The sequence below is a fragment of the Heterocephalus glaber genome, unplaced genomic scaffold (genome assembly GCF_053883595.1).
Source record: "Heterocephalus glaber isolate CG9 unplaced genomic scaffold, H.glaber_assembly_v1.0 deba00001586, whole genome shotgun sequence".
NCBI lineage: Eukaryota > Metazoa > Chordata > Mammalia > Rodentia > Bathyergidae > Heterocephalus > Heterocephalus glaber.
In genome coordinates, this window is record NW_028258364.1 from 2,673,056 (window position 1) to 2,693,556 (window position 20,501).

General features: G+C 37.6%; 2 protein-coding genes across 2 annotated transcripts; one reads left to right on the forward strand and one right to left on the reverse strand.

The window, feature by feature from the left end:
• The first annotated feature begins 2,367 nt into the window (after positions 1-2,367).
• Exosc9 (exosome component 9) lies at positions 2,368-12,833 on the forward strand. The gene is made up of 12 exons (XM_004854930.3): positions 2,368-2,549; positions 2,861-2,955; positions 3,293-3,412; positions 3,526-3,628; positions 4,696-4,833; positions 5,491-5,573; positions 6,947-7,079; positions 8,007-8,095; positions 9,437-9,583; positions 10,164-10,345; positions 12,284-12,362; positions 12,678-12,833. Exons 1-12 carry the CDS (start codon positions 2,484-2,486, stop codon positions 12,760-12,762), a joined length of 1,320 nt encoding a protein of 439 aa, XP_004854987.1. The 5' UTR covers positions 2,368-2,483; the 3' UTR covers positions 12,763-12,833.
• Positions 12,834-13,084: 251 nt separating this feature from the next.
• On the reverse strand, positions 13,085-19,523 carry Ccna2 (cyclin A2). The gene is made up of 8 exons (XM_004854928.4): positions 19,019-19,523; positions 18,008-18,254; positions 16,540-16,652; positions 15,981-16,204; positions 15,097-15,304; positions 14,279-14,392; positions 13,719-13,852; positions 13,085-13,397 (listed from the first exon to the last, which is right to left on the reverse strand). The coding sequence occupies exons 1-8, from the start codon at positions 19,229-19,231 to the stop codon at positions 13,349-13,351; spliced, it is 1,302 nt and encodes a 433-aa protein (XP_004854985.2). The 5' UTR covers positions 19,232-19,523; the 3' UTR covers positions 13,085-13,348.
• Between the last annotated feature and the right edge of the window lie 978 nt (positions 19,524-20,501).

The following is a 20,501-nucleotide window of genomic DNA, read 5'->3' on the forward strand; positions in this document are numbered from 1 at the left end:
CATCATAGTATTCTTTTACAAAAGAAGCCCCAGAGAGTTCCTTTGTTCTCCCACCAAGAGAGGACAAAGCAAGAAGAGGACTATGTATTAACTCAAAGCAAGTCCGCACTAGCCACCAAATCTTCTGGTGCCTTGATCTTATACTTCCCAGCTTTTAGAACTGTGAGACAGAAATTTCTGTTGGTAATAAGCCACCTGATCTATGGTATATTGTTATAACATTCCACTGCTGTAACAGTAAGACACTGCTGTGACAAGTTGCTCAAACTTAATGGCTCAAAGCAACATAAATTTGTTATTCTATAGCGCTAGATATCAGAAATCTAATAAGGTTACCTTCCTTCCATAAGGTAACTTTCCTTTTGGAGACTCTAAGAAAGTCCATGCCTTTTCTGGCTTCTAGACACTCCTATGGTCCTTGTCTTATGGCCCCTTCCTTTATCTTCAAAGCTGTGCAGCATCTTGTTTTCTAATTCTCTTGTCACATCTCCCCTGTACTCTCTAACTCTACTGCCTGCCTCAATGAAGGATTTTTATTATTGCAATGGACTGACCTGAGTAATCTACTTGTCTCAAAGTCCTTAATTTAATCAGTTACAAAATAACTTTTACCGCATTAGGTAACATATTCACATTTCCAGTAATTAGGACAAGGACATCTTTGCAAAGAGTCATTATTTTACCTATCACTCTATTCATTACAATGAGTTTAGCCCACAATAATTATTTTAAAATAAGACTTTATTTGTAGAAATTTAATTGACACAGAACCCTGCTGGAACATGCTTATATACAAAATTTTATTAATAGTAAAATGTAATAAAAGTCTATTCTCTTTCCATTACCAAGTTGGCTTGCAGGAAAGACTAGACTATTTCAATAAAGGCCCATTTTCTCTCTGAAGGGAAAGAAAAATTACTAAATGCCCACTGAAAGAGAACAAACACTTAAATGATGCATTTAACCAGATGCTCTGGTGTGAAACTATGCTACACACATGAATTTATGTTGTTAAAGATCCTGAATGATCCATACCCTGTAATCTCTTGTTTATGTTGAAAACTCAATTGAATATATAAAAATAATTTACGTCCACTTTCACTTCTCTTCTTCCTTACAATTCCTATTCCTGGACAATTTAAGATCATCTCGCTTCAGTCTTTGCACATTATTCCTTCTGCTTGAAACACTTTACCTTTTTAAGTCACTTCTTTCTGCAACCACTCCTATAATATAGGATCTCCAATAGCACTGATCACTGTGAAATTGTTCTATTTGGTTAGCTTTTTGTTTGTTGCTTCCAAAGAGAACATAAATTCTTTCAAACAACTTATCTTCTCAGACTTGAACTATTCCTGGTACATAGTAGCCCCTTTTGATATATTTATTGAGTACATGAATTGCAGGTGGTACAAAGTGAGACTAAAATGCATCGCAGTAGAAAATAAAATGTGTGAGAAGAGAAAAAAGAAACCGAATGGAAAGTGTAGGAGTTACAGTGCCTGCCACTTCTAAAGCAAAAAGAAACAAAACAATAAATAGTTCAATGATGCTTACACTATGTCAGGCTCTGTTATATGCATTTTACATGTATTGATTTATTCCTCATAACAAATAGGTTTATCACCTGTCTTTTGTAGGTGAGTAATGTGAAGGACACAGCAAGCTAAGTAACTTGCCCCTAGCCACAGAATTCGTCAGAGGCAGAGTCTAAATTTGAACTCCTTTTAAGTACGGCTTGATTTTGCTTTTCCAAAAAGCTGAGTGGTTGATAGGTCGGCCCCACGAAAATGTCTGTCAACCCTGTAAAAATGTCTATCAACTTAAAATGACTGGACAGATAAGACATAAACAGTAAATTATATTTCACTCCACGGTAGTAAGAGCACCATTCATCACAAAGTGAAATGTTCAAAATTCTTGCCAAATTTTTGGGTCCAACTCGGTTTGACCTTCATCTGCAACAGCATCCCAGCTCATCGTCTTTGCTTTCTTCTTCTCCCCATTCTCCCGCCTCCCCTCCCTGGCACCAGGGCTTCTCATAGAATCCTCTTCAAACCTTCTTCGGGCTTTCTCAAGGCCAAATGTCAGTTCCCTCACCCGTAAAACAATAGTACCTCTTCAGACTCTACTCAGCGAGGATTAAGGAAGGGGTAAAGTGTGAAAGAGCGCTGCTAATATTAATCTCCATCACGTTGATGGAGGTTTGTGCCCCTTTCTCGCCCGCACTTCACGATGATATAGATAACCAGAAAATGTTTCATTTCCCCAACCGCCCACCCCTAACTAGCCGGGCAAGGGCAACTGACAGTTTTGCTCTGAGCATGCGCACTAGCGACCGCCGGAGTTCCGCCCCCCTCCCCCCACCCCCGCGTCCCCTGACGTAAATCTTCTGCGACGCTCAGCGAGTTGGGCCAGCGTGAAGAGGTTCAGAGCTCCCTTGCCCACTGACTCCTGTCCCCGTGCGGCTGTGACCCGACACCATGAAGGAAACGCCGCTCTCGAACTGTGAGCGCCGCTTCCTGCTCCGCGCCATCGAAGAAAAGAAGGTACACGGCCCCTCCGGAACTGGGCGCCTCGTGGGCGCCAGGGTCGCGCAGTGTGGGCTACCAGACCTGGCCCGCGTGGGCCCAGGCAGCCTCGGGGCAGCGCCTGGTGTGGTTTCTAAACTCCAGACTTTACTGTGGGCCTCCGGGATTTCTCAAGGCTTAGGTAACCGCAGCCACTGTCGTGCCCGGCACTTAGGTTCCACTTTCTTATTGGGCTTACGTAGTTAAGGTGCCACCTTATGCTTACCCTAGGGCCAAATAGTTGCTTAAGAAATATTTGTCGGAGGAATAAATGAATGTTTTACTTGCAGCGGCTGGATGGCAGACAAACCTATGATTATAGGAACATCAAGATCTCGTTTGGAACTGATTATGGGTGCTGTATTGTGGAACTTGGGAAAACAAGGTAACAGGATACATGTTAGATAAGAATTCCACCGAGAGAGGTTTGAAAATAACCTTAATGAGTCGGCTTTTGTAAAGCAGTTCAGAAGTCTGGAAAGTGTTTTAACTGCGAAAAATACGTTTCCCTTTGATGTAAAACTTTTTGGGTTTGTGGACACACTTTAAATTTTTAATCATAAATGTATATAAACATCCTGTAGTTCCTTCTGACCTCTAATATATTTTATATATAATTTCTACCCCTTATGATATATCGCAACATTGAGGATGTTACTCTTCTTTAATTTTAATTGGAAAACATGCATTTAGTTAACTGCTTTGTACCTTTATCTTTGCAGAGTTCTTGGACAGGTTTCCTGTGAACTTGTTGCTCCAAAACTCAATAGGGCAACAGAAGGTATTCTTTTCTTTAACCTTGAACTCTCTCAAATGGCTGCTCCAGCTTTTGAACCTGGCAGGTATTTAAATCTTTTTCTTAAGCTGCTTTAGCCATAGAAGAACCTAATAGTGGCGAGCTATTGTTTGAATGCCGGTGTTATTTCATGACATTGGCCCATTTCTGTTTTCATAGGCAGTCAGATCTCTTGGTGAAGTTGAATCGACTCTTGGAAAGATGTTTAAGAAATTCGAAGTGTATAGACACTGAATCTCTCTGTGTTGTTGCTGGTGAAAAGGTGGGGAATATGCCCAAAATTCTTAATTTTAGGATGAATATTATTGATTTATTGATTCCTAAATCTGTGCTTTCATTCTCGAAGTTTTAATTTACTTTTGTACTGGTTTATGTCACTGAAAATGTTTGAGTGGATACCCTTAGACCTTTTTACCATCTTTCTCTGAAAGAACAAAAAATACCATTTAAAAGGATGGAAACAGCAACTTGGACTTATGTTTTATTCACAGAAATTGTGGCTTTTTCATATGACCTGTCATTAATTTTCTTTTGTTATTTGAGTTGATAGGAACAGGTAGTGTTTTCCTTTTTTATGGAGGAAAAACAGATGAAATCCTTCATTGATTTACACAGAGCTACATAGTCAGTCAGTGGGGGAGTTCTTATTGGAAGTTTTAGTCTTAAGAAATTATGCCACATGAGGACATTAGAACTTTATTATTTGATGATTTGCCCTTTTGTTTTTGTTTTTTTTTGTTTTTTGGGGGGTAGTGGGGATTGAACCCAGGGCTTTCACACTGAGCTATGTCCCCAGCCCTTTTTATTTTTGAGACAGAGTCTTGCTAAGTCACTAAGTTTGCCCAGGATGGGCTCAAATTTGCAATCCTCCTGTCTTAGCCTCCTAAAATCCTAGAATTACGGGCATGCATCACCACCCACTTGGCCAGCTTTGTTACTCTAGACAAGTCACTTAGCTTCCTACATTCTTTACTTGAATATACTTCTATTTGCAGTCCTTGTAAGATTATCCTAAATGTTATATAAAACCAAAAACTTTATGATATGTGTTCAGACACAGTAAAAACATAATTACTTTTGGCATTAGGAAAATCTTAGATATAAGATTGGAGTGGTTGTGGTGGTTCCATTTATCTCACAGAAAAATGAGTTAACATTTCAGATACTTGTTTGGGCTTAAAGTTTTTCTACATTTTTATTGATAAACTAGAAACATTAACAGCATGTTTTAATAGCAATTAAACGTTTATGTACAGTGTTACTTTTCCTGATAAATAGCCACTGGTTGTGATTAATGAGGATTTATTTTCATCTTAAATTCCCTTTCAGGTTTGGCAAATACGTGTGGACATACATTTATTAAATCATGATGGAAATATTATTGATGCTGCCAGCATTGCTGCAGTTGTTGCCTTATGTCACTTCCGAAGACCTGATGTCTCTGTCCAAGGAGAAGAAGTCACATTGGTAAGTTCCCATGATTTGAATCAGCATACTTTTCTATGAGTATCCTAGGTGTGCCAGCAACTTGTTATTAGTAGAGTCATGTTGTAGATGGCTTGTGTTTTAGGGGTCATGTGTGAAATATACATGATTCTCAGCACAATGAGCTGTTCACAATAACTGAAAAGAACTGAGATTCACCAGATTCACATCTCTCTAGAACTTTTATTCATCAAGCAAAATAGATGGCAGACATCTATCAGAAATACTTGGAGGGCTTGATAATAAATATCACTAGGCTCCACTTCCAGAGCAGATCAGAGAGGTAGGACCTGAGAGTTTTTACTTAGAGTCCCTAGATGATGCTGATGGTGCTGGTCCAGACACCACATTTTAACATTGATCTGTAATGATACTTGGATACCTGTGTGTTTAATCGCATGATATCATACTTGGAGTAGATTTTTTGGGATGTAAATTATATCTCAAAAGTTTTTGAAAAATGTATACTGTTTTGGGAGCCATGAGTGTCAATGTTAAACAGATACTTGTAAAAAGTTTTTTAGGTACTCTCTGAAGATTAAAGGACTGTCATTTTTTTATTTGATTCACAAGATGATTGATTTTTTATATGTTCATAACTTAGTGACTGTTAATATTGAACCTTTTCTTTTGAAACAGTATACTCCTGAAGAGCGTGATCCTGTAGCATTGAGCATCCACCACATGCCCATTTGTGTCAGTTTTGCCTTCTTTCAGCAAGGGTAAGTCTTGCCTTGTCATGGGCTAAAATGATAGATGCAGCTAGCAACTTGTTTACTCTACTCAAAAAAATGAATGAATAAATCCCTCTTTTGATATTAATGCACCATGGTGGGTGGAGGGAATGGAAAAAAAACTGATGTGTAATGTACATGTACAAATTCCCTACAGTGAATGTAATTATAACTACAAACATGTACTAATAAACATTTGAAATAAAAGAAAAACTAAAGCATCTTACACTTCTTTCTTTGTAAGGGCAATAATTGGCAAAGAGCTTTCTCAATAAAAGTGACAAAGCTCTTCTATAATTACACCTTTCAACATTTTGCTTTTCATGACATTCTTAACAGATTTTGAATTTACTGTCTTAATTTGGGGAAATAGTAAGAATTACTGTGAATTAATACAAGATGATATTTTTAAGCATATGAGATAGAGTAGTTCTAGGAGCAGGTTATAAGGAAGAATAGTTTGCAAACAGGAAAAAGGTCTGTTTTCCTTCAGCTGTCTGCTAGTTTCTTCATAACTCATTGCTAGATCCCCCTGCAGCAGAACACTTGTAGTCTTTTAGGTCTATATAATGGACTTTTAAGTGTAAGCTAGAGCCTTAAATCTTCAGAAACCAAAAAGATACTTTACCAATTTTATCCATGAAAACTTTAGAAAAGATTTTTACTTTAGTCATTGTAGTATAGAATTTTATATAGGGAAACAGAATAAATAGCATTGTTTAGTAGAAAAAAATGCAACCCATAAATGTAATTTTAAAGTTTCCAGTAGTCACATTAAAAGGTAAAAAGAAACAGGTAACATTAATTTGTATATATTTTATTTAACCTAATATAAAAATAATTAGTATCTTAAAATTATTCATGATAAATCTATACTCTTTTATTTCCACTGAATCTTTGAAATTGAGTATTGTACTCAGTTTGCACTAGCTGCATTTCAAGGGATCAATAACCATATATTGGCAAATGTATTGGATGGTGCAGAAATAGTAATTTTTTAATGTGCCATTTGCAGAACCTAGACAGTGTATTACAATATTAAATGAACTTAAAATGAACTAAGTTAATGTTATCTGAAGTTTTTATTAATGAGCCAGAAGTCATTTATATGAAATAGTATAAAGTTTAGATTATATATTTAAATAAAACCAATCTGAACTTAATGTGATTTCACTGTAATAGCTCAAGCATTCTTTCATGTTCATAAAAAGTTTTCTTGACTCTTCATTAGTGACGCAGATCATAGGCTTAGACCTTCACTATGTTGATTTATTGATGTCAACTTTTAAAAAATCCATTACTCTAAAAATGACAAGCATTCAGCCTAAGACTTGTGCAGGACCATTTAATATTCATTTCAGAACGTACTTATTGGTGGATCCCAATGAACGAGAAGAACGTGTAATGGATGGTTTGCTGGTGATTGCCATGAACAAGCATCGAGAGATTTGTACCATTCAGTCTAGTGGTGGAATAATGCTACTAAAAGATCAGGTTAGTGCTTTGACTAATGTCTCTTTAAGAATAGGTCTCTTTTTAGAAGTTAATCTTTTAACCGGAAGCCAATTAAGGATGCTTTCAATAATCAATTCCAGGTTATGTTAGCATTTGGTTTCAGTACCATCATTACATTCTGCTGGTTGGTGGCTGTGAGATAACCTCTTCCCTTCCTCACTGCTGCCATGTTTAGCCCTTCAGCTATAGGTGCACTTGTTTTCTTACAGTGAAGAATGATTCATACCTCTATTTTTTAACAAATACTAGAAATTAGGTAAAACAATAGTTTTAGAATTTGGTACAGCAAGCTGTGGTTCTCAAACCCAGCTACATATCAGATTCTCATGGAAGTCTTTAGGAAATAAGAGTGCCATATAGCATGTAGTATGTATCTGGTTAAGAGCAAAGGAACTCCTTAGTTCAAATTCTAGCTCTGCCTTGTACTAACTGACTTCATATAAATGATTTCATAATCTAAAATGGAGAATTGATGTTACTACTAACACCTTGTTAGGATACAAAGATAAGAGATATATTGCACAACATCTCGTGTACATGAGGTATTCAATAAATGTTAGTTTCCATTACCATCATAATTGTTATCAGTAGTATCCTAACCACTATCCAGATTCCTGTTTCTGTGGATTACTTACACAGAAAGGAAGTTAGTGCTTCCCTGAGCGTTTGTGTATCTGTGACCTCTTCCATGGTATCTCATATTAAAGTTTTTGAGGCTGTTCCCTTAATCAGATACTCGTGCAAAATTTTTATAACAATTCTTGCATTGTGCCTTAATTTGCTTTTACAATGTTATTTTTCTATTTAAAACAGAAAGGTAGAAAAGTTAATTTCATGGCTTAATATCATTAGAGAAAGCCATTTTGTTTGTTGTCTTTGAGTAACAGAATTCACTTTTACAAACAGGTTTTGAGATGTAGTAAAATAGCTGGTGTGAAAGTAGCAGAAATTACAGAGCTAATTCAGAAAGCTTTGGAGAACGACCAGAAAGTGAGGTAAGTTTTTCAGAAGTAAATAGTCTTTTTATAACATGTTAGGACTTCTTGAACAAGAGCAACCATATGATTTTCACGTGGTCTTTATTTGTTAATCTCATTTGAATATACTACTTAGTGTGTTTTAAAGAGTTGAGTAGGGCTGGGGATTTAGCTCAGTGGCACCGTGCTTGCCTCACAAGTGCAAGGTCCTGAGTTCAATCCCTGGTACCGCCAAAAAAAAAAAAAAAAAGAGAAAGTTGAGTAGGCTCTATTTTATTCCATTTTAAACATCTATATTGAAAAGCCACATAAGATTTTCTTAGGAAAAAAAGAATCTAGTAACTGTAAAATATAAACAGGTTGATTCCCATTTCTGTTTCTTACCATGTGATCTTAAGATATGTAACCTAGCAGCTCAGTATTCTTTTCTAGCTCATGCGAGCCTAATGATATCCTCAGAGGGGTAGTTTGAGCATTAGAGAATGTACATACTTCTAAGCATCTGTCACATGCCCAGTACATGGTTCAGTAAACATTTCTCTTGATAGGCATAATAAATTGTGAGGTTAGGCGATACTCTTAAGTGAAATAAATAGGACACACATGTATAAATACCGAATAGTTTCTCTGGTGTGAGAAACTGAAAGTGTAAATAAGGACTAAAATGTATAATAGGTAATGTGGAATAGGAAGAAAAGGGGGCAAAGGGGGGAAGGAAGTGGGAGGAGTAGGGGAAAGGATACAAGGGAATGGGATTAATATGAGAAAATAGAAAAATAGGAACAAAATCTTTGTAAATAGGAATGGAGAGGTTGAAGGGAGGACTGGGCAAGGGTGAAAAATAAGAACCAAGAGAGATTATGTAAAGGTACAAATATCCAATGATGAATGTCATTATATTGTATACCTAAAATGTACCAATGATTAGAATGAATAATTGATAATGCAAAATAGGAAGAAAAGGTCCAAAGGGGTAGGGGTGGTGGGAAGGGCAGGGGAAAGTAAAGAAGGGAAAGGAAAAATGATGAGAAATGGAAAAAATGGAAATAAAGTCTTTGTAAATAGGGAAGGGTGGAGGAGGTGAAGGGAGGGCTAGGAATGGGGAAAAAATAAGAACCAAGATGCATTATGTAAAGGTCCAATTCCCAATGAGAAATGTAATTGTGTTGTATACCTACAATGTACCAATAAAAGAATTTAACAAAATAAATAAATAAGTACATACATACATAAATTGTGAGGTTAAGTTAAACTAATTCGTATTTCTCACTCCCCAAAGGCTAACTTTTTCCTTTCCTTCCTGTTTTTTCTCTCATGTCATCATCCCACTCCCTCAAAAAATAACAAAACCTCATATAGGAAAGAAGGTGGAAAGTTTGGCTTTGCAGAATCTATAGCAAATCAAAGGATCACAGCATTTAAAATGGAAAAAGCCCCCGTTGATACTTCTGATGTTGAGGAGAAAGCAGGAGAAATCATTGCTGAAGCGGAACCTCCTTCAGAAGTGTATCTTTATTGAGTGGTCTTTGCAGTAACAAGAATATTCATTAACACATTGGGCTTTATTAAAGTTATATGTGTACATTGACATTTGTTTTCTGAAATATGTACTGTTAAACACTTAAAAACTTAGTGATATGAGTCATATTACTGATGGTGTAGCATTCAGCTTCTCTTGTTACACTGCAAAAACCAGAAAATTCTCTGTCTTAACCAATTAGGGGCTGAGGATATAGCTTAATGGTAGAGCATTTGCCTCCACCAGTGGTGGCAGACCCATGGCACACATGCAGTTATTTGTTACCATTGAAAGCTCTACAAGGTTCACCATCAGTAGCCTACAGCATGTTCAGGACCACAAGTTTGACTCTTAGCCCTGCAAACACAGCAAACCAAAAAACAAGTGTACAGCATTTTGTTTTCCTTAGGAAAGTTATTCTTTAATATTGATAGCATGGACAAGGTGTTTACAATTGAGGTATTTTTTGTGCTGGGAGTCAAATCCAGGGCTTTGTGCATGCGGGGAGAAGCTGTTTAGTCTATTAAGTAGCAGTGCTTTGTTCTTCAGTTTTCTTAACTTGGTAAGTGTTTCTAAACCTGTGCTCTGGACCTCTGGAACTGCCCGGATTGGAGAGGGAGTAGAAAACTCCTGGGGTGATCTTGAAGACTCTGAGAAAGATGAGGACGAAGGTGGCAGTCATGAAGCTGTCATTCTTGACAATATAAAAATGGACACTGGAGCAGGAGTTTCTGATATTGGAAGCCAAGGTAGGTGATTTATGGCTTTTATACGATGTTTGCTTACAAAATACATCTACAGATAACATTGTATATTAACTATATATGGATAAATCAGAGAAACCTATACAAAGAATATTGATACAGCTGTATATAGGGATATCTTTTCCTTTCTAGGTGGGGCTGTTTTGTGATTTAAATTTCAACTAAATAAGACATATTAACACCAATTCTTTAAGTTTTTTACCTTTTGCATATATTTATCAAGGCCCATGTCATAACATAGTACTATTTTATAGTATTTTTGTAATATGAAGTATTCTCTATCTGCATTGTCCAGTACAATAGCCACTAGCCTTGTGCAGCTATTAAACACCTGAAATGTAGCTTGGATGATCAAGAAATTGAATTTTTTGTTTTAGTATAAAATAACTGAGGCTAGTGCTATCATATTCAAGAGTTCAGTATTAGAATTCACAAAATTCCCAGAATGCCTGGAATGATGTCAGTCCTACCTGTTCTTGCCTGGTCTATAGTAAAATCACAAATTGCTTTATGTAGTACAAACAAGTCATGCAGTGATCTTGGAACTAGAGGATACTTATACTTACTAAATTTGGTGAATTTGTTTGAGTGTAATGCACATAGTGCTTGGCTTCATAAAAGGAAATTATTGCTATGAATGTTACAGAGAATCTGCTGAGTTTTAGTTTTGGAAATTAGGCAAATAAGTGAAGAAAAAAATCTCCACTGATTGGAACCCTTGTGCAACTTTTCCAATGGCTTACTTTTATTTGGTATTACTCCAGAACTTGTTCCATGTATTTATTCACTATATGGGGAATGAAGTAAGCTGCTTCAAAACAGGGAACTACCTTTAGTTTTTCCATGTCAGCATATAACATCAGCCACATTATTTAAAAATTTTTAGAATTCTGTATCATTGAATGGACCTAGTTGGTTTAACCATTCCCTTACTGGTGAACATGTGGTCTACATTTCTTCACTGCTAGAGACCTTATACTTATATGCACCTCTTTGGTTAGTACAGTAATCCTCTAAGAATAATAAGGTTAATAGACATTCTGTTTCTGGTTTGAAGAATACTTTCAGTTGAATAAATGAAAAGTGAACCTGAGATATCTGGGAGGATGGAGCAGGTAAAGCCTTTCTAAAATGTAAACAGACTAAAGGCTAAAACTGTAAAAAATTGATATACAATGAATCAACTGGAAAAAGGGTTAATTCACATCAGTGTATATGTATACACACACACATATAAATACATATAAAGGTACATACACATTAAGTGTTCAGGATAAAGATGGGCTAAAAAGATATGAAACAATCTTAAAATACAAAAGAACTGTTAATGTTAACATTCTTCAGGGTCAACCATGATAATAAAGGAAGTCAGTTCAAAGGAAAAAATGACAGCATTTTTTTAAGTTAATGTTTTTGACAGTATTTAAAATACTAGCATTCATAAATATGTATGGAAAATGGGTTTTTCATTTACTATTCCTTATAATTATAGAGTGTAAATTGGCAGTTTCTGGAAGGATTTGGCAAAAGTATCTTAGAATGTATGTGCCTTCTTTCCTAATAGTTTTGCTTCTGGGTATTTTTTGGTATTTTTAAAAGGAGAAAAGCAAAAATAAATCCTAAGACTATTAGCTTCCTTTTCAAATTGATTCTATAAAAGATACTATATATTTCCCCCTAACTTCTTCCTTACAACACGTGTCAAGTACAGTGTAGGGGTAAGTTTTCTACATGAGTTTTTCCAGAGCTCCAGGGTTCTACTTCGAGGAAAGAAATTTTGGGAACAACAAAGTACATGTATTTGTAAGCCTCCAGAGTAACTTTGGGCTTTTTGTATGCAAATGGTAGTTTTAGAACCTGACAGAAATAAACTCCTGGAAATTTTAAGAGATTACTTATATTGCTTTCCTGACATTTTCATAGATGACCCAATAGTACTCTCAGATAGTGAAGAAGAAGAAATGATCATTTTAGAACCAGACAAGAACCCAAAGAAAATAAGGTAACACATTTCTGGTTTATTTCAAATATATACACATGCTTGGAACTTTAGAGATTTACCCAATGGTTTTACTCTCTTATTCTACAATAGAAAGACGTCCCTTTTTCACTACATATTCAACTATTCTTTCTCTGGTTTCTTCACCCTATGATTTACAAAAATTAGTGCATAATTCGATAAAGTAGGATGTCTTTCAAAGTTACTGTATTTTATTCTTATAGCTGCCACATTGTATATCATATAAAGAAGACCTATTTCAGTGATCCAACATTTAACAAACATAGTTAGTGAACTGTTAATTTACTTTATTCACAGAACGCAGACCACCAGTGCAAAACAAGAAAAAGCACCAAGTAAAAAGCCAATGAAAAAGAGAAAAAAGAAGAGAGCTACTAACTAAAGCTAACATAGTTGTATGTTTGTATATATATATATATAACTATTAAAAGGATATTTATTCATTGCTAACAATGACTGGATACTTTTTATTCACAATTCTATAGTGAGTCTTTTGGGGTTTTAAAATACACTTTAAAATGAACCTTCTGGGAAATTTTTTGTCTGTTAATTTTCACAAAACTTTCCAACCCATGTGTAACCTCAAAACCTTAACAGGTTTCAAATGACATTTTCCATTGTACAATAAATTGTAAGCCAAGTTAACTTTTCTAAAGGACATCATGGTCATAGTTTCATCACAAAGTAAATTTGACTTACAGAAATCAAGATTTCCAATCAGTTTATTAATTCTTGTCCTGACAGCTGGCATCGTTAATACTTTAACAAAACCACTTAAAATTAGCCAGATATCTAAGGTAGATACATGTACAAAAGATATACAAATTAAAACCATTTAAAAAGGAATAGATACCATAACTTGTCCTTGGCCATAACTTCTGTATTCAGAATGATTGTGCAATTAAAACCTAAGGTAAAAACTGTACACCATGTGCTCCAAGTGACTGAATGAGGGCAGTCTTTCACTGTCACACATTTAGTGTCTCTGGGGGATTGAGGAGTGAAACACCATGATACCTGTAAGAGGGGGGAAATCCACTTTTAGTAAACATTCATAGGAAGAAGGCGATCCTAGATAATACATGCACTGGAAACTACAAAATGCTATTTCTGATTAGGTTAATTAAAATCACTGCTGATTTTAACATCCATGCAGCTCTCCCCCAACCCCCCCAGCAAAAACAGCATTAACTACAACCTTTGCCAAACACATGATCTGTTAAGAGAACAGCTTCTTAGGAGTCTGTGGCACATTAAGTGTGACCTTTAATAAAGTTAAAATGTCACAGTTTCTGAATCATTCTGGAAAAACAAGTATCTTCATTATTCAAGTCTTACTTTGAATTTTTGTACTTTTCTCTTATCGACTGTTGTGCATGCTGTGGTGCTTTGAGGTAGGTCTGGTGAAGGTCCATAAGACAAGGCTTAAGACTTTCCAGGGTATATCCAGTCTTTCGAACTAAAGATTCAGGCTGCAGAGAAGGGAGTAAAGAACTACTGTTTTTGTTGTTAGTAACACAACAAACTACAGTAGATACAATGAATTAATAGCTGGCTCAAGTTTAAGTTTCATCACAAATCTTTTAACAGTCAACTGACAAATTGCATTTTCTGAACCTACTATTCCATCTTTTATGCTGACTGATCCATTTTTACTGCTTTCCCTGCCAACAGATCAGATAGGCAAAATCCTTTAGGCACACCTTTCAAATCCAAGTTTACAAATAAACTTTCAGATGCTGATTCAATAGATAAGAGGTCTTAAACAGTATATATATTTGAGCAGTTTTTCCAACTAAGATCTAGACGGCCATCAGTTCTATGGAACAATTGTTTAACTTGTCTGGTACCAGCATATCTGCCATACAGATGATGTGTAAAGACAATGTAATACATACCCAGCTTTGTCCTATGACTGTGTAGAGTGCTAAATGAAAGGCTGCTCCAGCGATAACTGATGGCAAATACTTTAGGTATGGGTCAGCATCAATCAAACTTAATTCTCCCAAAAACTGTAATGAAAAATACTTAGGATCACAGCTCTAAAAAGCAAATCTCAAACCCTTACTTTCTGATGCAATTTTTTTTTTATTACAGGCTCTAGCAACCCTGGATAAAATATTCTACAGCCTCATCTTTAAACACAGCAACTATTTAAATGCTTTGCTCCAGTCTCCTATATCGTCCCTCTTTTAAAACAACTCTGACTACCTTCTCCCAAGACTTTATCCTCAACTTACTACTCTGTACTTTACCAATATGGTCATCTCTTGGTACCCACCCATAGGGAAACCTCTCCACAAACCCTCACCTCCTGCTCATGGACAGCAAAATTAGTGACACCCAAGTCCTTTATATGTCAATACTATTTGCATATAATTTACATTTTCATATATACCTTAAATCAAGATTGCTTATAATACCTAAAAAATATAAATGCTATATTTAGAGAATGACAAGGAAAAAAGTCTATACATGTTCAGTACAGATACAAGTTGTTCCCTGAATATTTTCAATCTGTGGTTGGTTGAGTCCATGAATGTAGAACATAGTTATGGAGGGCCAACTGTATGTTGACATTCATTGATGGTAGGCTTTTTTCCTGTATTACAACATTCGTCCCTGGAACATTGAATCTCTTGAGCAAAGCTACACTAACGAAACAAGAGCTTGCTCCTAATTATTAAGAATCTGCAACAAAATAAAATTAACTTACCATTGCTAAGCTTTCAACTTTGCAGTTTGCAGGCTGGTGATGCAGAAAGTATTGGGTAAGAAATTGATTCACTGTTGGTGCAGCTAAGTCAAAAGCAAGGACTTTGAGAACTAGATGTTCCATTCTCAGAACTTGTTTCTTCGTATAAGTATCATCTGTAATGTACACAAACTCTGCTACTTCTGGGGGGTATATTTCTTCAAACTTTCTATAATGAAAAAAGTTTTAAATAAGTCCTAAAAGGAAAACAAGGTTCCTTATCCAAATTCTGAAATCCCATTAGCAGAATACTTGGAATGATTCCAAAACTCACACTCTCTACCAAATGTATTTCCACTATTAACGTGGCCATCATTTCTAGCAGACTAACTATTGCTTAAAAGGCCTAAATCAATAAAGGACCTTTGAGATCCTTCTACCTCAAAGGAAATGAATGAGAGGCATAAAGTTTTCCAAGGTTGGAACAATGCAAAAGTTCACCATGTAGCTGAAAACTTAGGAAATACAAATCTAAAATTAAACAGTTCATGTTTTCTTTCTTAAATCATTGTTTTCAGGTCCCAGTGGGGAGAATATACTGCTTATATGCCTGCCAGATAGTACTTTATTATGGAAGGTAGCCAGTCTCTCTGTTCAAAGTACCCTGAAATCTAGATCTTAGGAAGATTAATATTCTGGATTAGAAAACAATGTCCTTCTTTTTTTTTACCTCTCAACTTCTACCACACATCCCTAGTGACTCTTTGCCTTGTGATTCTACTGCTTCTGGGTGAGTATATTTCTGTGTGGTGTGTTAAAATGTTACAATTTTTAAAAATCATAATGTCTTCTCTGTACAGAAGGATAATGATGATGAACCCAATAATGAACCAAGCTGGACTTACGAGGCTAGCAGCATAGCAGCAGTGCCCACAAGCTGAAGCTTTCCTCTCAGCACAGACATTGAAGAGAGGAACCTATCAATGTAGTTCACAGCCAAATGCAGGGTCTCATTCTGCAGTTTATATTCCTCTCCCACTTCAACTAACCAGTCCACAAGGATAGCCCTCATACTGTTAGTGATGTCTGGCTGTTTCTTCATGTAACCCACTTTAGGTTTACATTTCACCTGGTGAGAAAAGTTTTGTAGTGTTAAAATTGTAATTAGCTTATTTACCATTATCAAAGATGCTACCATAAACAAGTATAGCATTAAGAGTAATCTGCTAGTAATTTAAAACTTAAATATTACAGACAGGCATGGTGGCACATGCCTGTAATCCCAGTACTCTGGGAGGATAAAGCAGAATTCCAAGTTCAAGCCCAGCCAGGACTAGGGATGTAGCTCAGCACAAAGGCCTTTGAATCAATCCCAAGTACCATAAAAACAAAGTTTAAACATTCTCTAAATTTCAGTTACATTTAATGAATATATTACACAAACTGGAATCAGAGAGCCTTTACCTCCATCTCCCTAAGGTACGTGTGAATATCCTCATGGTAGTCTGGTACTTCATTAACACTCACTGGCTTTTCCTCTTCTAATACAATCGACATGTCCATAATATGTGGTGAATCTGGGACAGTTCAAAAGTTATGATCAAATTAACTTTTTAATTTGCTTTGACAAAATATAAGAAGTCTAACACTACCAATGCATTTGTTTATTTCATCCAACTAAAAGATTTCTTATGGCAAAGTACATAATTATTGACTCTTGGGCCGGGGATTTAGCTCAGTGGTTCCGGCGCCTGCCTCGAAAACGCATGATCCCGAGTTTGATCCCCGGTACCAAAAAAAAACCACACACACACATAATTATTGACTCTAGTCTTCGTATTTCTGTCCATATAGCTTTAGAATGATATTTAGAAAAATAATTATTGATAGACTAACCAGAGGGTGGAGTATTACAAGAACAGATGGTACAATGGTTCTGTTAGGACCAAGAACTTAAAATCCAAGTTTTGGGGTGGTATCTAAGGTTTGCCCTGAGAGATTGCAGACCTCATAGTATGACATATTCAAAGCACAACTAGGGAATAGCTAGAATCAAGTATCATGGTTTTTAATAACAAGTGTTAATAGTTAGTTTGTTTATGGGACTTCAAATAGATTAACAACATAAGTGACTCAATTTTTATCATTTAAACTATCTTTTAAAGCAAAGAATATTCATTTTGTTTCCACTTCAAAGATCACTTTGATGTTAAAAATTTCTTGCAAAATTTCATTGACTAGGGTGTAACTCTGGTAAAGCACTTACCTACCACGTTCAAGGCCCTAGGTTCAATGCCCAGCACAAAAATAAAATCAAATAAAAATTTTTTCTTGCAAAATTTGAACAAAAACTATGTCCAAAGGATCTTCTTGCTCCCAACCACCAGCCAATCAGTGGAACTAAAACTAAACTGGATTAGTGAATTATCATGTGACTCAACAGCTCTATGGTAAAGAAACAGCACAAATCGCAGATCTGTCTTCAGCAGCTACAAATGGTTTAGGGCAAACAGACACCTACTGACTTGCGGGACAGTGTGTCACTTTTTGGTACCACATGATCCACTCAAACCAGCTTTACAGAAAGAGATGTTGGTTTTTCATAGTATGTAAGACTTCACCCTCTACTACTCTTTGAAATGGAGGTTTGCCAGTATTACGAACACAAGCAAACGTGTGGGATGGATTAAGCATTCAATGACTAATAATTATATTAGTCCTGGAAGGAGTGCCACGTTAGGATTTGTAGGTCACTAGGTCAAGTGTTCAAGGGTTAGCAGTGACATCTGAAATAAATTACACTCATCCTAAGCCTATTAGAGTAAACCTAACTCACTGTATCATACTGATCAGGTAAGGCAGTGTCTTAACATGTAAAATATTAACCTAATCAAATAATTACAACTTGATTAAGAGTTTCCTTAAAACTTACCAAAACTACCGTCCATTGGATAATCAAGAGGTACCAGTGGTTTTCTTGGTCCCGGTAAAGCAACAGCTGTATTAAAAGCCAGGACATCTTCGCACTCTGGTTTTTTAGATTCAGATGGCCTCTTCCGAGTGTCATCTTCTGCTTCATCCACATGAATGGTGAATGCAGGCTGTTTACTGTTTGCTTTCCAAGGTGGTAGAGTAGCAACGTTCTCATCATTGACAGGAAGATCTTTAAGAGGTGCAACCTAAAAGGAAATTACTTTCTGGCTTTTAACTTATTAAATGCAGTTTGCCTTCTTCACCTTATGGGTCTGAGCCTTTCCTTTTACTCCCAAATACATTATCAGGAATATTAAACTTTCTGAGACAAAATCCAAGAATACCTTAGAGTTATCAAAGAGATGTTCCAATTTGTCACAGGCATTCCTACAAAGACTAAGAACTAGGTGGAGTTACAAACTAATTAAGGGTGGATGTAAAACCATTAGATGTCAACGAGTTGAGGAAAAGGCATGGGAGAAAAATAGTTTCACCACTTTCGCCCCAGGGTGGAGCAACAGAGCAAATCTGGCTAAAATGGCGGAATCTGCCAAAAGTGAAGTACTTTACACTTTTTCCTCACTATCTCTTAAGCAAATAGAGGGAAAGGAACCATGTCCTGGGGCAGTGCCTGGCGTTTGAAAGTGGAGGGAAAAGCACTGAGCAAAGACGCCAAACACTACCCATGTTGTAAGACTTGTTCTGACCCCATTATGCATACAGAAAGATGCCTCCGATACAGAACAGATCGGCAGCGTACGCACAGTGCCAGTAGGGGCTGTAATGTTAAGAATATTGGAAGAAACTATAGCAGTGTCCTACAAACTACATCAGGGACCGAGTGGACTCCAAATCCAAGCCCCCTTAAAGAAAAAAAAAAAAAGCTTTCTAGCCACTCTTGTCTGCCTGCTTAGCCCATGCCCAACTCTCGTTCAGGCCACCCTCCTACAGATGAGTCGTATCCACTTACCCGCCGCGTCTTGAGTCTTTGCTGCGGCGCGGAACTCCGCGGATTCCCGGCCTTCAGCACCGCCAGGCCGGCCTGAGCCCGCGGCTGCTGGGCAAGCGCCGCCTTCTCCGGGTTGATGTTCTCTTGGTCCTCCTGGGGGGCCGCCTGCTGCAGTGTTAGCAGCGCCGAGCCCGCCTCGCGGGCCGCAGGCCTCGGCGCGGAGCTGCCCAACATCGCTGCTCCCGGGGGCGGGCGGCCGGATCAGCCTGCGGCACCAAGCAGCGTTCACTCCGCCCCGCGACTGGTCACGTCGACCTCGCCGAGGTACCCTCCAGCCCGCGCCGCCACTACACCCCGAGCCAGCCTGCCGCCGACCGCTCACCCGGCTCGGGCCCGTGCTGGATCGAGGAGGTCGCCAAGTATGGAGGTAGGCACAGCCGGGCACGAAGGGGTCAGGACGCCCAGAGAAGTAGCTAGCAGCCCGCCGGTGCCGTGGCTGCTCTTGCAGTTCAAGTAGCCCGCGACTATTGAAATGGACCAATGAGAGCCGCCGCGACCCGTGACGTCACTGGGGCGACAGGGTTAGAGGCGAGGGAAGACGGCCGTAGAGGGATGGGGGGGGGGGCACAGAATTGCCAAACTACGGCGGGAGGAAAAACGCCTGCGCCGGAAGGGCGGGGAAGGCGGAGCCCAGCGCCTCGCGACTTTAAACTGAGCTACTGGGCAGTCCCGGGTTTCACCGCAGGGGCTGCTAATCCTTTTAGGACAAACGGAATTAAACTTCACCTGTTAGTGGGGCGTCCCATCTTGTAGCTCTGTACCTATAGTTAGGCTGACTGAGCCATTTCCCGGAGTCTAAATGCCAACGAGGCCATTAACCGGGAGTAATATCATCTACATAACATATGGCTGTTAGGATTCAATAGGGTACATAAATTATTTGATACGCTGCTCACATAAACAAGTGGCAGACTATCAAAGATAAATATCTGACCATTGAACTGTTTATTCACAGTAAGCATGCTGTGTATGTGTTGATGCCGGGGATTGAACACAGGGTCTGCGCATGCTAAGCACAAACTACCACTGAGTCACATCCCCAGCCCAGTCTTCGGCTTTTTTTTATGCTTCCTAATTTACACTTGATCTTAACAGGCCAAGAAGCAATTATTTTTCCTAATTTAGATGGAATCAACTTAAAATGCCACCTTGCCCTACCATTTATAATATAAACAAATTCAATTAGAAATTTTGTCTTTTCCCCCTCTAGCAGTGCCAATCAAGCATACAGTGAAATCCTAGTAACCCAAGTACAATTCTTTTTAATGTTCCATTTAGAAATGAAGGCTGTTTAAATATAGTAAAAGTGGGGGCTGAGGGTGTAGCAAGCACAGTGGTAGATCACATGCTTAGTATGTACAAAGCTCTGGGTTCAATCCTCACCACTTCCCCTTAAATACAATAAAAACAATATGACCTTATTAAAATAAAATTAAACCATATG